The following is a 17,808-nucleotide window of genomic DNA, read 5'->3' on the forward strand; positions in this document are numbered from 1 at the left end:
TTGAACTCAGAACCTTCTATGTGCAAGCTTTGTATCTTAACCACTGCACCACTGTAATCTATACTTATTCTGTTCAATTTTATATTCTTCATTGAAAGATTAGATAAAGGTGAAAGAGCCACATAAAAGTTGGAAAGAATTCCTTGCTGGTCTTGAACTCAGAACCTTCTGTGTGCAAGGCCTGTACTGTATCTTAAGCACTGCACCATGGTTAATACTTCCTCTGGTCTCTGGCACGCTCTTTACTCAAAGATTAGATAAAGGTGCAAGAGTCAGGTAAAAGTTGGAAAAATGTCCTAATTGGTTTTGAACATGGAACCTTCTGGTCGCAATAAAGGTAAAAGCGCCAGGTAAAAGTTGGAAAGATGTCCTTGCTAGTTTTGAACTCAGAACCTTCTGTGTGCAAGGCCTGTATCTTAACCACTGCTCCACTGTAATTTATGCTTATTCTGTTCAATTTTATGTTCTTCTTTGAAAGATTAGATAAAGGTGAAAGAGCCACGTAAAAGTTGGAAAGAATTCCTTGCTGGTCTTGAACTCAGAACCATCTGTGTGCAAGGCCTGTATCTAAACCACTGCTCCACTGTGATTAATACCTGGTCTGTTCTACTATGCAAATTTCACTGGAAGATTAGGTCACAGATCTACAAGCTCACAGCGCTATGAGCTTGTAGATCTGCTATTTTTGAATAGCCAAAGCTAAGTGGTTAAAAAGGATAAGGGCAGGCAGCTAATCACCACCGTATCCATTGATTCATTCAGCAGAGCGACCCTCGAGCCATTCATTACTAAACTACAACATGAAGAGACCACCGCTGAAGAATTGATTGATTGATTATACTTGCATATTGTTTTCATTAACGTTTTTCAGTTTTGTAGTCAGTGTGTGTAGTGTTGTTGTTAACTTGTTTCCCCCGAGATTTTTCCCAGAGTAACCCCCCCCCCCGCCCTTGTGGGGAGGGGGGGATCTCGCCTGCCCTAAATGTAATTCCTGGGAACGCCACTGTTCCATGAGCTGCTGCAGTGCTGCTGTTCAGCCAGAGAAGAACGCCGCTCTGGTTTTGGGCTCCATGATTGGTCAAGTTCAAGGATTCTGCTATCGACTTTCATGGTCTTTTATAGGAATACGTGAAGCCTGGCTTTACCATCCTGGCTCAACAAGGTCTAGCTCGACAAAGTCGCTCCTTTTCAGCCTGGCTTGGTGTTCATGGAACGGAATAAACCAGGCTGTACGGACCAGACTTTTGTGTAATAGGCCCCCAGTGACAAGACACTGAATAAATAAAGCCACTTCTAGACAGTGTTGCCAGATTTTGCGAGAGAAATAAGCTACCAGGTGACAACAATGACAACAAGCCCAAAAGAAGCAACTAGGCCACATGAGCACTTTAAACCTTCATACTGTACGTCGGCTATTTAAAAATATCCGATCTACTAGCTCACAACGTGTCGTGAGCTTGTAGATCAGCTATTTACCAACAAATCTTGAAGAAAAAAAGTGCAAAATGTGTAATATTTGGCACAAATTATCATTTCAGATGGGGGTTTGCAAATACACGTTAATTTGGAGGTCCTTGACATAAAAATGTTTGAGAACCACTGGTTTAAACAATAATCAAAACATTTGGAAGCAAGCCCAAATGAGCAACTACACTTCAGAAACAAGCCCCAAAAAAAGAAGGAAAAACAAGCCCAAAGTCTGTCTGTCTGAAATTTCTTTATTAGGAGTAACCCCTTGAGATGAATCATCTCGTTTTCGAGGGGGACCTCAAATTACAAAATACACTTCATACATAAAGACAAAATATTTTTTACAGACAAATCTGACAACAACAACCAGACAAAACAAACAAAACAAGAAACAAGACAAAAAAAACAACGATAACACAACAACAACTACAACAGTACACATAGCACGTATATGAATCATTGCATCATAGATCAGTTATAATGATGATTAGTCGAAACATGAACAGGTAATCTCAAGGTGAGAGGACAGCGCAGTTTTGAACAATTGAAAATATGTTATTGAACGAATATGAACAGGTAGGTTGTTCCAGTCAGAAGGAGCTTTAAACATAAATGATTTTTTGGCAACTGACGTAGATGCTGTTGGAACTTCAAAGTAAATCTGTGAACGATGTCTTAGTTGATGTCTAGAAGTGAAAAGGTTCCATAAGCTGTTTCAGATACTGTGGATAATCAAAAATGAATACATTTAAAAATGAACTGCAGCCAGTGCTGCTGTCTTCTTGATGTGGGAGATGGCAGGTTGAGATTTTCATACATGGTACAGTGATGGGTCATATATGGAAAGCCAAGAATAAATCTGCATAAGCGGTTGTATATTGAGTTAAGAGGAAGAAGGTTAGTTTTGGGGGCAGTCTGGTAGACTACATCAGCATAATCGAGAGTTGGAAGTATAAGTTGTTGAACAAGTTTCTTTCTGACTGTAAAAGTAAAGCAGTTTCTGTTACGGTATAGGACACAAGTACTGAAGTTGATTTTCCTGACTATGTTATCGATATGACATTTGAATGATAGACCTGAATCAAGCCAGAGACCTAGGTATTTTATGTGATCAACTCTATGCAGTTGAGTCCTATCATGACAGTAATATAATATAATACTAGAAATATTGTTCCTGAAGAAACAATGTGGGCTCGCTTTAAAGCCAAAAAAATGTAGTTATAAAAAGTACAAATTCAGTTTGACTTGGTATCTGTGTCTTTCTGTTGTGTGTGGGCGTAGACTTGCCTCCGGTTGAATGATCAGATTGGGAGCACCCGTTATCATTCTCCTAATTGTCATCAGTTACACACCTGCTTGCATAGCTGATGTTTAGTAAGGGGATGGAGGGGTATAGGGGGCGGGAGTGATGGGTGTGGGGTGCTCCCCCCTGGCTCCAGTGAGCTTGTAGATTAGCTATTTCTGATGGTTTAGTGTGTGTGTGTGATTTTTTACAGTTTGAATGGAGTTTCTAAGTGAAAGTATGTAGGAGTAGTTAGGTGCCAAACTTTTGCGGAGAATAATAAAGAAATAGTGACAATATCAATAGTGTGCTCGCTGCTGCTGCAGCGAGCCCACACTAATATAATAAGCAGACCTGGCAACACTGATCCTACTCCTCAGGACGAGTCTCCTCCGCTGCTCCGTCCTGATTGGTCAGGTCCCGTTTAACGGCATCATCCGCCTTGGCGGGTCGGTCCCACTCCAACAGCACCTTCCTCTTCTTGAGAGAGTGTGTCAGCTGTTCTCTGCCCCGAGAGCTGCTGATGGCCCAGCGCTGCATGGCCAGGCGGGTCAGGGCGGGTAACCGGGGCAGGGCAGAGAGCAGGGCGGGGAGCCACGCCGCGGAGGACGGGGCGGCAGAGGTCGAGGGTCGTAAGCTGAGGTCAACTTCCTGCAGTGAGCCCAGACCTTCTCCTCCGGCTGGGGCTGTATCACAATTACAAAATATGTAAGTTGACGATTAATTGTCATACAGATAATTGTGATTTAAAATTTAAAGCGGCACCATGTGACTTTTTTTAATGAATACAATGTAATTTTGTCCAAACTCTATGGTAGAGTATGTTAATACGATGTAACTTATACAATTGGGGTGGTTGTATTTAGTCTCCCTGCTCTTCTATTGAGACATTTAGATCGTGTCAAAGGTCATGTCTCACCTAGACACAGGATCTGACATGAATTGGTAAAAATGTCAGCACTTGCGCAGGAAACCAGGTTCAAATACAGGGTAGAAGAGGAAAGTTACATAGTGTAGATTTAATTGTGTTTTTGGATTTAAATGTTGTGTTAGAACATGTGAATACAATTTTAATTTCTGTTTCCCTCTTAGGATATGTAAACAAAGATTGCACAGGGTAGATACGACATGACAATAACTTAAATATACGAAGAATTTAGTGACATATTTAATCATTTTACACTTAATTTTTTTCTTTTAAATATCGGAATTAGCTAGATCTACAAGCTTACAAGCTTTTAGATCTGCTATTTCCGCTATTTTTGTTAACTGTTTGAAAATGTTTCAACATGGAAACGATTAGGACGATTATGCTGAACAATTGCGATTATTTCAAATAATTGCAATTGGGCGATTATGTAATAATTATGACAGGCCTATACCTCCGGCAGCTCCAAAAAGTGCCGTCCAGCCCTCGTCCCCCACCTGGCCGTTGTAGGACAGATCCAGCACGCGCAGAGAAGAGAGGGAACCACGCTTACACGCCGCAGCTAGAGAGGAAGGATAATAAAAAGACATGATTCAGACATGATTAAATACAAAATAAAATCTCACAACTGAAAGATTGTGTCCTCATGCGATTTGTTTAACAGTGTGAAAGGAGCCCCCCCCCCCCACACACACACACACACACACACACTTTAGCATCGTTTCCTAAACAATATGTACAATGTTAATGTTTTAGTAATATTGTTCCTGCTGTTCTACATACTGTCAACCAGGTGACGAAATCACAGATTGAGGCTTTAAAGGGACACTTCACCCCAAACTTTGTTTCAATGGATTAGTCACCCCATGGAGACTTGAATTCATGGATATTTTTTTAGTTTTCTGTCTCATTCCTAAGACAATAATTTGATGACCGGCAGCGGTTCCGGTAGGAGACACAACGAGTCTCCGTTGTCTCTCCTACCGGAACCGCTGCCTACCGGTCCGCTGGTCATCAAATTATGAATATAAATATCCCAGACCATTAGGGTTTTTATGGAAGATGCTTCTGAACATATTGCTAGTTTGACCACTTCAAATGCTCTAATTTTAAAATAACCGAAAATAGCCTACCTACAAGCTTGTAAATAGGCTATTCACTACGCAACATGCTTCCATAGAAGACATGCAGACTTCTATGGAATAAGAAGTCTGCGACTGAGAATAATAAGTCGTGGCGACTGAGAACTTTAATCCATGTAATTCAAGCAGAATGTGTGTGTATGACGGTGCCTGTGTGGGGAGTTCTCGTGCACTTTTGCCATTATGAGAAAGATGAGGGAAATCCTCAAGGGGACAATTTTAGGGAGAGGACATCATTTTGAAATCAGTTTTTGTATTCTATAATCTATACTAATGGGCTTGTAACATTCACAAATTCGTCTACTGGAGGGAACAGTATATAGGCAATAATTGGATTAATACATAAATTAGTCTCTCAAGACAAACGTGTTGGCTCCGACAACTTTCAAATGCTTGTACTGTACTTTGGACTTCAGAAACTGACACATACTATTTTTTCCTTATGATGTCATGTCCCCTCCTGCACTGACCCCACAGCCACTGTATCAAACATTAACAGCATCAAATCCATTAAAGGACAACTTCACCCATTTTCAACTTGTCTTCATATAATTGGTCCTCACTAATGCTCATGATAAAATGGGGGGAAAGAAATCTACTCTGTCAAATCTCAGACAGCAGTGAGACACGTAGTGTGACACGTCGTATGACACTTGTAACTCTAACCATAAACTGGCCTTTACCCAGGTGATGGAGGTCATCTGTAGTCAGCTGACAGCTGCTGAGTCGCAACTCCTGGATAACCGATGGCTGCAAGGCATCCAATAGCAGCGTTAGGCGACCGCCTACCACCTTACACCAGGACACATCCACACTCCTGAGGTATGGCACAGCCAGAGCTGACACACACACACACACACACACACACACACACACACACACACACACACACACACACACACACACACACACACACACACACACACACACACACACACACACACACACACACACACACACACACACACACACACATTATTACATTAATTATTATTATTATTAATTAAAGTAACAGTAATTGAAATAGCTGCGGTAATAATATTGTAGTAGCTATTGTTTCGTCGACTAAAACTGTGATGAAAAATGTTTGTCGACTACCTTTTTTCACTGACGAAGACTAAATAAAAACTAAAGCTACTGTATGATGACTAAAACTATGACTAAATACACTGACAATTTCGTCAACAAATGACGACTTAATGTTAGGGAGGGACTATAGTGGAGAAGAGATTGTGAGCTTGTACATTGGCTATTTTCGGCATGCAGCTAAGTATAAATCAGGTATAACGACGCCATCACGGCCCCCCCAAAATGCATTTTAGTCGACTAAATCAACTGCGAATTTAGTCGACCAAAATCTTATGACATTTAGTCAACTAAAACTAGACTAAAACCCCAAAAAAATTGATGACTAGAAAAAAACTGTGTGACTAAAACTAAATAAGAATGTGCTAATGAACACTGTGTAGTAGTAGCAGAGCAGTAGTTGCTGTAACAGTAACAGTAATAATATTAGTACAGTTCATAGATAAAGTACCGAATGCAGTGAACGACACTTCGTTCAGACTGCAGCTGTTGAGTGGCAGGCGTCTCATCTGTGCCAGTGGCAGGGCGGAGCCTAGAGAATAGACCACGCCCCCAACCTCCTTATTGGACGACACGTCCAACTCCGTCAACTCAGCAAGAGAGGGGAGTGCCTGGACTGGACATAAAGCAAACAATAAGACGATTAATTGTCATACAAATAATTGCGATTAACGATTTAATTGTGTGGCTTTTAGGGCTTCGTAAAGAAAAGTTGCAAGGGGGCAGATATGACCAAAAAAACGTAATACACAAAGAAATGACAAATTCCCTGGATTTAGTTTAGTGGATGCCAAAATCAGACACATTTAATTTAAGTTCGTTACAAAATGGAAATAGCAGATCTACAAGCTCACAACGTGAGGCATCGTGACGCGTTGTGAGCTTGTAGATGAGCTATTTCCACTATTTTTGTGTATGAACCTTTCTCAACATGGAAACGATTATGAAGATTATGCAAAATAATTGCGATTATGCAAAATAATTGCGATTATGCAAAATAATTGCGATTAGGCGATTATGTAATAAATGTGACAGGCCTAGTAACATTTGAATCTCTAATTACATGATTTCAGCAAACATACCAATTCAAATTCAACTCAATTGATTTGATTAGAGTGGTCTCCATCTTCCAAGTGTCCTTGAGCAAGACACACTAACTGCTCCCGATGAGCATGTTGGTGCATTGCATGGTTGCCTCCGCCATTGGTTTTGATTGATTGGCTGTGTGTGAATGTGTGTGTAAATGGGTGAATGTACTGTAACGCATATATTGTAAAGCACTTTGGATAAAGATATAGAAATGCAGATAACTGTAGGATTTCCCTCCCTCTCAAAGCACACACACACAAACACAACTCACTCAGCGATTCCAAGTCGGCGTGCGTGAGACAGCACAGGTGCAGGTCGAGGCTCTCCAGGTGTGTGAGGTGAACCAGGTGGAAGGTGAGGCGCGACAGTCCCCCGGCCAGGCTTTTGTTGCAGGACAGGTCCAGTTCACGCAGCGAAGGCAGGTAACGGAGCGACCCACCTTCAGTGAGGCAGGGGGAAGTTGGATGAAACACGATAATAATTGCACGGAAATATAGGCTTTGTTGTCAGGGTCATCGGTCAGAGCTGTTAATTGATTTGAGGTTTTTGATCATGTGTGTTCAGTTCCACACGGCTCAACAGCAAAGTGTGGCATCCCACCCAGATCCTATACCACTCTACTATAGCCACCCTCAGCACTAATAAGACAAGATTCACTCACGCCAATATAACATGCATGGATTAAAGCAGAATAAAATCTCATGACTGAATTTTTTTGTATGGCCAAGTCCTAATGTGCAATTTGTGAAACAGTGTGAAAGGAGCCCCCCACAGTTAGCGCTGATTCCTAAACAATTTACACAATATGATTATTTCTATTATGTTCTAGTAATATTGTTCCTGCTGTTCTACATACTGCCAAGCAGCAGGTGAAGAAATCACAGATTGAAGCTTTAACCTTTGCTTTTATGAAATATCCGAGACCATTCAGGGTTTTATGGAAGATGCTTCTGAACATATTGCTAGTTTGACCACTTCAAATGCTCTAATCTTACAATAATAACCGAAAACTCTTTAAACACATTGAGAGATTGTAGACAGGCTATTTTCGCTGCGCAACATGCTTCCATATAGAAGACATGCTGACTTTTATGGAATCCAAATGAGTTGTGGCGCCTGAGAACTTTAATCCATGAACATGGCTTATGTCAAATCAAACCACAAAGGAGCAGTTCTCCTACCAAGAGCGTGGAGGCTGTTTGGCGTGAGTCCACAGGCCTGCAGTCGGAGTGTGGCGAGGGAGGTGGCGTGGCAGAGGGAGGCCGACAGCCCACCCAGACTGCCCCCAGAAGACTCTGTCTCATCATGGGACTCCTCCTCTGACAGGAGAGGGTTACCGGACACGTCCAACACACACAGTCTGGGCAGAGCACTCACTATGCCTCCTGAGGATAGAGGGAGACAAGGGGTAGTCATTAAAGATTATTATAGCGATATAATCTTCTATAGCTATATAAGCTATACAATATATGCCCACCAACACATCTGGTTACATCTAAAGTCAGTGTAGAGGCTAGAACGGCAGAGAAAATGGCTGCTAACAGCTAAGCAAGGAGAAAATCCCCTTTCTCCTGTACCTGCCCAATAATTTCTCGCTAAGATTTAGAAACATGACTCCCTATAAATAAAAATGTAACTGGATACTGATTTATAGCATTACCATCTATGAACCAGAAAACAAATTAAGACTTATTAATATTAAGTAAGGATATATCTGTAAAAATACAAAATATAGCATGTCCAACACATAATTATGTAATAAAACATTTAAAAACAACCAGTATTTTGTGTCTTACCCAGTGCAGTGGCATCAGCAGCAGTAAGCTGGCAAGCCACCAGGTGTAGCTGCCTCAGCGTCGGACGAAGTTTTCCCAGAAGCCCTTGCAACGCCCCGCCCCCAACTCCAACGTTCCAGGACAGGTCCAACATCTCCAGGAGGGGGACACACCCAAGAGCCTCGCCTTGGTTAAAAAGCACACATTAGAAACAGAGATTGTGTGAACAAACTTCAATTTGAGGAAACGTGAAAAGTGAATGTGCCGTCTCTCACCTAGTGCAACAACGTCATCCGTGTTCAGCCTACAGCTGCACAGTCTCAGGGTTCTGAGCCCGCCCACGTGCTGGAGGTGAGAGGTCAACGCCCGCAGGGAGCCACCAATCAGCTCGTTCCACGATATGTCCATGTCCTCCAGTTGAGGAAGGTACTGGAGCAAAGTAGCTGACAGGGGGGAGAAAGGGGGTCTTATATACAACAGTGCTGTGCAAACCTTTTCGTGTTGAGAAACCCCAAATTAATGCGTATTTGGCCGCTGACCCCCAATCTGAAAATGTTTTGTGCCAGGGACCCCCAGAAGAGAAGATTTGACTTCAAGATTTTGTATTTTTTTGCTGAATAGCCAACGTATACAATATGGATAAAGTGCTTAAAATTATTGTGATGCTGTATTAATACATTTAGCTGGGGACCCCCTGGAGCCAACCCCCCAAGGACCCCTGGGGGTCCCCGGACCGCACTTTGAGAGCCACTGTTATACAATGTGCAGGACGTGAGGTAACTTAATCCTTTGTGTGCCAGTTAGGATGAGTTTCGATGGTTAAAGAGGTGGTGCCATGGTTTTGCACTTTTAGTTTTTCAAGTGTCTATGAGGTTGATAGAACTTCATTAAGCCCCCTGGTGGTGTTTTTATGGTGTTTTATGTCTTCTCTGACCATTTTGAGTTTCTTCCTGGAGGCTGAAACCTTGAGGGTCAAACGTGCCAATAGAAAAACAGCCATTTAATGACAGTAAAAATATACCCTCCCCCTCATTATCATAACACAACCGGTGTGGGCATGAGGAGGAGGAGGGACTAGGACAGGTGGGTGGTGCTAAGGTGGTGGAGGAGGTGCTAAGGTGAGAACCAGGTATACTTAATGAACTAATGTATCCACATAAAAACATAATTTTAACACTTTCTGTACACTTTTTTGAAAAAAAATCTTCCTCCTAGTACGACTATAATACCTGATGATTATGTTTTGGGGGGGGGGGGGAATCACTGAAAATCACGGCACCCCGTCTTTAAGATTTTTAAAAAAGGGGGTTATCAAGTGTGTGCCTCCTGTCACATATCTTTTAACTGAAATTCCCTGGTCTTGGCCAGTAGGTCTCCCTGTCTTAGCCAGGTCTCACTCGTAAAAGAGCTTTTAGGCTCACAACAACTCAAGGTTCAACAGATGCTGAACAAAAATTGCTGCTGCTGATGTATTCATTAACACCTGTGCCTGTCGACCTACAGTACATGTGCCTTTAACAAGCCAGGGGTCTGGTGGTGCCAAAGTCTTTCTCCTGTGACTCTCATAGCCTTTGACCACTTTCCTTTAAAACAAAATCCAGGGAAACTGGTAAAAGGCCTACAGTCTGTCTGTGTGTGTGTGTGTGTGTGTGTGTGTGTGTGTGTGTGTGTGTGTGTGTGTGTGTGTGTGTGTGTGTGTGTGTGTGTGCGCGTCCGTGTGTGCGTGCGTGTGTTCACCTAGCTCTAGTATATCTGTGGCAGTGAGATCACAGTGAGCTACGTTCAGGCTCCGGCTATCCGCTTTCTTTCCCAACTTCTGTAGGAACGCACACATACGTCCCCAGCCCAGGTCACTCTCATTCTCAGCTGGCTCGACAACACCTAGGGCACAAAACAGATGAGCGGATGAGAGAACATACAATGGAGCTGCACACTTTATCTAGACTCTAGAAATCTGTTAGGAATGGAGTGGAGTTTTAGAATGTCTAGCATACTAGTAAAAGAAATGTCATCTTGCATTCCTTGCCTAGTACATGTACAAAAATCACATTGTTTCCATATTGTAGTTCACACGCAAAAGGTTCACAACAGCAAAAATAAAGCCAAAGAAATTACAACATTTTTATAAGCATTTTGCAAGTCTCATATACACACAAAATATAAATGTGCGTATTAACAAATAGACCATTATGTCACATGGAAAGGTAATACTATTATCTTTCCAGGTGACATAATGGTCTATTCGTGAGTTACAAAGAATCTGAGCACAACTCGGTACTTGTTATACAGATAGGCTTGCCCCTTTGGAGGGAAGCGGCTTTAAAAATTGATTTGCACCCAGGTGATCTCATTGAGTTCCCAGCTATTTCAATGCATTCTCAAAGTGCTTCCTGTGTGCTAGCCCACAGCTTGATAAACCTGTTGATTGATTGGTTCTTACTGATAACTACCCGTACCCCCCAAGCCCCACCCTGGAGCTCTATTCTCTATTCTAATAGAAATCATTGCTTAATCAGTAACTTGTTCAGTAACAGGGGTCTCTCTCTAATTACATTAGTAAATGCAGTATGACAATGTCAAGTTAACTAGCTGATTTTCCAGTTTCTTCCCAACTCCTTTCAACCTCTCTCAACCTTCTATCTTCTGACAAATCTCACCAGAGTCATCCGTTCCGTCTCTGTGGTCCCTGTCCTCTGTGTCTCTGTCCTCAGGGATCCCTCCTCCCTTGTCAGAGGTGCGAGACAGGAACCGGCCGGATGACGACCTCCGGTCTGCGGCTGAGCGCTTCCTGCGGATCTGACTCATGATGAGGTCCAGAGGGGAGCGTCTCTGGCCCGCCACGTCCCGACCCCGCTGACCGTCTAACCAATAACACATAAAAAAAACATCAAGTGAACTATGAAAAAGAAGTTGACTAGAGCAAGGGTTCCCAAGCTTTTCAGGCCGCGACCCCCCAAAATAATCATATTTCAACTGGGGACCCCCCCACCCTGACAAGCACTTGGAATTGTAGGAGTTGAGGCATTTAGTTTGACTCGGTTCCACAGATAAATATTGTGAAAATACCTCACAACGCCTCTCCTTGCAAGGTGTAGTGAGCTTGTAGATCGGCTATTTTCACAATTTTTGTCTTTTTCTAAAGGTAATATTTGACAATTTGGACAATGTTTGACCATTATTTGTAGTATAGTTTGTTAGTTACTTTTGACGTAGTAATGGTCTTATTCGTTTTTTATAATTTGTATTTGATTTTAATTGTAGAGGAGCACTTGGAATTGTAGGAGTTGAGGCATTACATTATTGTTACTGTGAGTGTGGACTTGGTTCCACAGATGAATATTGTGAAAATAGCCGAACTACAAGCTCACAACGCTGTGCACTGCGAGATGTTGTGAGCTTGTAGATCTGCTATTTTCACTTTGCGTCTTCCTTACGTAATATTTGACAATTTGGCCAATACATGGACAAATGCAATACATGCATTTGTCTCCTCAAGCTTGGACTATTGCAATTCACTCTTCACCTGCCTCAGTAAAACAACCATGGACCGCCTCCATGGGGGTTAATTCAAAATGCTGCCACCAGATTGTTATCCAGGTCCAGCAGAAGGTGCCACATCCCTCCTGTCCTGGCCTCTTTGCACTGGATTCCTGTTAATTCCAGGGTCCAGTTCAAGGTACTGGTGCTCACTTAATAGAGCTCTGCATGGTCAGGCCCCAGAATACTTAACTGACCTGGTCCCAAGTTATGTGCCCGGCAGGGCCCTAAGGTCTGCTGAACAGGGTCTGTTTTAGATGTTCATGTTCGCAACACTAAATTAAAAACTTAAGGTGACAAAGCCTTTCAGGCTGAAGCCCCTTAATTTTGGAATGCTCTTCCACAAGTCTTGAGAGCTGCAGCCTTTGTGGACATTTTTAAGAACAACCTTAAAACACTACTATTTGAACAGGCGTTTGTTGATTCATTATACCAACTTACAGGTGGCTGCAATTCGAAACTGGCCCCTGTAAAAAGTCAATGCCTACCCCCCCCCCCCCCCCCCCCTTAATGTAGATATTTTTATTTTTGATTTCTAATTATTTATATGACGTTTTGCATAGTACTGTATATTTGTCTGTCATTAAATGTTTCGATGAATTGAGTACAAGAACCCCAATGGAAAAAAAGCCATAGGCTTTCTTGGGTTTAAAATCCTCTCAGCAGATCTTGTATTGAAAACTTTTGCAAACTGCTAATAAACTATTCAATCTTCAATCAATCAACTGTACAGCCTTTTTCTGCTTAATCCCTTGTTTTTATTTTTTCACTATGTAAAGCCCTCTTTGTGAGATCTCTCTGTGAGAGACTATATAAATAAAATGTACTTACTTACTTACCAGACTTGTACTTGTAACAGAGTATTTCAACATTATAGTATTGCTACTTTTACTTAAAGGGATATTTCACTTTCAAAAAAACTTTGGGTCATTTTATCGTCTACTGAGGCTTTTGTGAGCCCCCCAGGCCGTTTTTAAGTTGCTTGATTCAGTATTTAGATATTTGATATTCATTTTATCAGACACGCCCCCTTCCTATACAAACCCATTATAACTTCAAACTCCATTTTTAACATGTTAGATTCATCGAAAACACCCGTCCTTGGTTCTGGTGACTCACCCTGCCCTCCTAATACGTGAGGGGGCCGTGTTTTTTCGATAATATATATATATTCTTTTTTTGTATTCAATTTTTTTCATTTTCCAAAAAAAATATTACAAATAAATGAAAAATGTTATCGAAAAAACACGGCCCCCTCGCGTATTAGGAGGGCAGGGTGAGTCACCAGAACCAAGGACGGGTGTTTTTGATGAATCTAACATGTTAAAAATTGAGTTTGAAGTTATAATGGGTTTGTATAGGAAGGGGGCGTGTCTGATAAAATGAATATCAAATATCTAAATATTTACTAAATACAAGCAACTTAAAAACGGTCTGGGGGGCTCACAAAAGCCTGAGTAGATGATAAAATGACCTTAAGTTTTTTTTAAAGTGAAATATCCCTTTAAGTATAACAATGTAGTACTTTCCATCTTTCCACCACGGGTCCTACGTATTCAATTCATCAGGGGCCAGTTGCACCACCTCACACTAAGTTCAAACTTAGCCTAGTTATAGCTTAACCCATTCAATCCGGGGACGCATCTCTGTCATTTTTAGATTTCTTTGGCTATTCAAAAATAGCAGATATACAAGCTCATAGCGCGGCACCGAGTGCCACGCTATGAGCTTGTAGATCTGCTATTTTTGAAAAATCGTTAAAATGTGTGCAAATCTTAATAACTAAAATCTTTGCTTCTGGGGGTCCCTGGAACAAAAATGTTACAAATGTTAAAACTAAATAAATATATACTTAAAGATTTGCACAAATTTTCTAGATTTTTCAAAAAATCGCAGATCTACAAGCTCATAGCGCGGCACCGAGTGCCGCGCTATGAGCTTGTAGATCTGCTATTTTTAAATAGCCAAATAAATCTAAAAATGACACGGATACTTTCCTGGTCTAAATGGGTTTTTTAAAGCCATTTAAGCTATAACTAGGCTAAGTTTGAACTTAGAATGAGGTGGTGCAACTGGCTTCAGGAGCCAGCTACATTTCATTTTACATAGAGAGGGGGGTGCACCGTTCCTGGAGGTACTGCAATACCAGGTCGATGCGTGGAGTGGACGGAGCAAGCCCCTATTCCATCTCCCAGTTCCAAAAATCAATTTAATATATGGTCCCCGGGTAGGGGACGTATCAGATATTAAACTGATAAGAACAGATTTTCTTTCTTTCGAAAAGTTTTATTAAGTCAAAAACAAAGTTTACAAACATATGCAAAACATAAATTCTTGTACTTTTTGACATTATGTAAATACTTTTTCGATTATTTTCTTTAAAACAAATATATACATAAATACTTCAATTGCCTTAATTCCGCTCGATATTCAGCAAAAATACACCTTAAACAAAAAAACAAAAAAAAACAACAATACACAAAAAACAGATACTACACTTGATCTTAGCCAAAAGGCCGAGAAGCGATACCCACAATTGGTTTGGAGTAGGGTTGTGATTCCCTGCAATAACAATGACTGTTGTGGGGGTTCTTTTTTTTATATTTTAAATATACATTATTCCAATGTTAACAACGCTCTGACATGAGGCATTCGTGTGTCGTTTAAAGCGTCGTGGAGTCGAATATTTATCATTTAAAGAAAAAGAAAAACGAGTTACGACTGAGTTGTACTTCGTCGTACGACGGCACACCGAAAATGGCAGATCTGCAAGCTCACAACGGATGGAGGACGCGACGCTTTGTGAGCTTGTGGATCTGCTTTTTCGGCGCACGCGACGGCACATATATTAGGCACTTCCTGGTCACGTGGTTTCACCACCAGGCAAAAACCAATGATAATTTGAGTAGATCCAGGACGAGCAAAGTGCTGTTTTAAAGCAATGGCAGAAAGTTGCGCTTTATTCTCTACTAAACAGAAGGAGAAAGGATACATTCAGCTGTACGTTAGAGTGTCTGTTTGTTTAAAATAAGTATCTGTACAACATTTTTAAGCGTTTGTTTGTGATCCACTTTCAACATGTTTTTGCAACCAAAGAAGTGTTTGCACCCCCTAGTGGAGAATACTCGTATAAACTAGGTTGAAAATCCTATCCTTGCCATCTATTTGTGTGAGGAGTTATACAAACAAAAATCTTATCTACAAAATAAATAATCTGCACACTAAAAGGTCATTGTATTCCTAAAGGATGTGATGAAAGCAGTGGTGGAAAAAGTACTGACAAAAGTATCAAAATGTACTTAAAGTACCAAAACTAGAAAGTTTTCAAATGTATTAAAATCTTTTGAAAATTGATCCACAAGCTCACGACCCATTGTGAGCTTGTAGATCGGCTATTTTCAAATGGCCGAAATGTAAATAGGGCTGAAGTGGTTAATGTATGTTTTGTAATAATAATCAAAATCTACAAAGTAACTAGCAAATTAAATTTTTCATATAATTGTAGTGGAATACAAGTACAATATTTGCCTCTGAGACATAGTGGAGTAGAAGTAAAAGCATTGAAAATTGGAAATACTACAGTAAAGTTAAAAAAAATACCTCAAAATTGTACTTAAGTAGCCTACTGGATGAAAGTTCATTTAAAGACCATTACCTGGAGACTCCATTTATAAGACCATACAAGCACTAACTTAGCAGCAAGCAAGTGCAGCTTCAACCTACGAAATCAACCTGTTGGTCAGAAACAAAGTCACTTTAAGGTTTGATCCACTAGCATTTGGCTCAGAAATGTATCTTCAAGACATTTTGGCATCATGTGGAACAATCTGGACAAACAGTATGTTGTAGTTGCCCAGAGCCAACTATCTGTGCATAACAAAAAGCCAATAGGCTATCCTTGAGTTCTTAGCTCGTTCAAATATTTGTCATAGAATATTATTACATCATTTTATATACATAGAACACAACTTTTGTTTACCTGCAAACTGCAACGCATACCTCGTACTGTGTACTTTCTGATGAGTGATGATGACGCTATGTCCCGTGTTACTCAGGTGAGACAATCCAAGGCTATATGAAGAAGGAAAGGTCATAATGCGTCACATAAGGTGATCTCAATATTCGGTGCAGGAAAAGCGTTTTCTGACGTCTTTATTTTTTTGATGACAACGATATAATTTTATTGAGGTAGCCTAAAACACAGAGTAAACTTGTACTGTGGTTTTATTAAATAAAACTTGTGTATATCCCAGCGCATTGAACGTGTTGTGTAACGTCTCCTTCTATAATAGTACTCCTTGGGACAATCGCGGAAGTGTTCCAACAACCACCTGTTGCGTTGAAGCAACGGATTCAAGAAGAGTCGGCACCTCAATGTAAATTTTTTTTTTAAACAAAATGTTTTAAAAAAAATAACATGCTTGAAAAAAATTCTGAAGTAATGTAAAGTGGGCAATGATGTACTGTGCATGTTCAGAACATGCACAGTACATCATTATCAGACTTAAATGTACCCTTCAACTTCTTGTTTATGCCCCAAAATGATTGGACATACAGGTTTTGTAGCTATTTGTAGCATTTGTTAGATCTTAAAATCTAAATATTAGATCTTAAAGGGTTAGTTCAGATTTTTTGAGTATTTTCTGTAGGAAATACTTGCCATTAATGTAGTGGTTGCAAAGGTATTAATTGATTGCCAGAGTCCCGTGGTCAGAGTTCTGGTCCGGTTCTGATGAATATGAAGTAGTTCCGGTAGATTAGTAGATTTGGTGGGGGCCGCTCATTAAAAAAAAATTAATAAAAAAAAATAGCATCATTTGTATTGTTGACCTATTTCTACCATATAGTGCAGGTTTCGTTCAATTTCGACCCCTCTGTCACATGGTACTAATGTTTGTGTCCAGAATCACTACGCCGCGGCAGCCTACTCACGCACAAAATATATGACACAAAAAATAGTACCATGTGACAGAGGGGTCGAAATTGAACGAAACCTGCTCTATATGGTAGAAATAGGTCAACAATACAAATGACGCTAGTTTTTTAAATTAATTTATTTTTAATGAGCAGCCCCCACCAAATCTACTAATCTACCGGAACTACTTCATATTCATCAGAACCGGACCATAACTCTGACCACGGGACTTGGGCAATCAATTAATACCTTTGCACATTAACATTAATAACATTAATGGTAAGTATTTCCTACAGAAAATACTCAAAAAATCTGAACTAAAGCTTTAATTGTCAAATGTTCAATCATGTATACTTTCCATGACTTAAGAAGACCGTTATCCAAAGTTTTTTTTTTACATTTTGGACCAAATAAGACAATTTTACATTGAGCCCACTCTGCCTTAGCGCCCACTCTTCCTATCACTGAAGCAACGACTCTACATTATATGAATTATATCCTAGATAAATAAACATGCTACATACATAAACATTAAACTATGAATTCACAAAACTCTTCACTTTTAACATCCATCTTCAACTTAA

General features: G+C 40.5%; 1 protein-coding gene across 1 annotated transcript; it reads right to left on the reverse strand.

The window, feature by feature from the left end:
• Positions 1-2,285: 2,285 nt before the first annotated feature.
• Positions 2,286-16,320, reverse strand: lrrc31 (leucine rich repeat containing 31). The gene is made up of 12 exons (XM_080417671.1): positions 16,289-16,320; positions 15,965-16,041; positions 11,430-11,633; positions 10,510-10,653; positions 9,048-9,215; positions 8,794-8,958; positions 8,179-8,382; positions 7,269-7,436; positions 6,360-6,524; positions 5,506-5,661; positions 4,135-4,242; positions 2,286-3,438 (listed from the first exon to the last, which is right to left on the reverse strand). The coding sequence occupies exons 2-12, from the start codon at positions 15,975-15,977 to the stop codon at positions 3,122-3,124; spliced, it is 1,812 nt and encodes a 603-aa protein (XP_080273797.1). The 5' UTR covers positions 15,978-16,041; positions 16,289-16,320; the 3' UTR covers positions 2,286-3,121.
• Positions 16,321-17,808: the final 1,488 nt, after the last annotated feature.

Source organism: Gymnoscopelus braueri, assembly GCF_963280865.1.
Source record: "Gymnoscopelus braueri genome assembly, chromosome: 21".
Lineage (NCBI taxonomy): Eukaryota > Metazoa > Chordata > Actinopteri > Myctophiformes > Myctophidae > Gymnoscopelus > Gymnoscopelus braueri.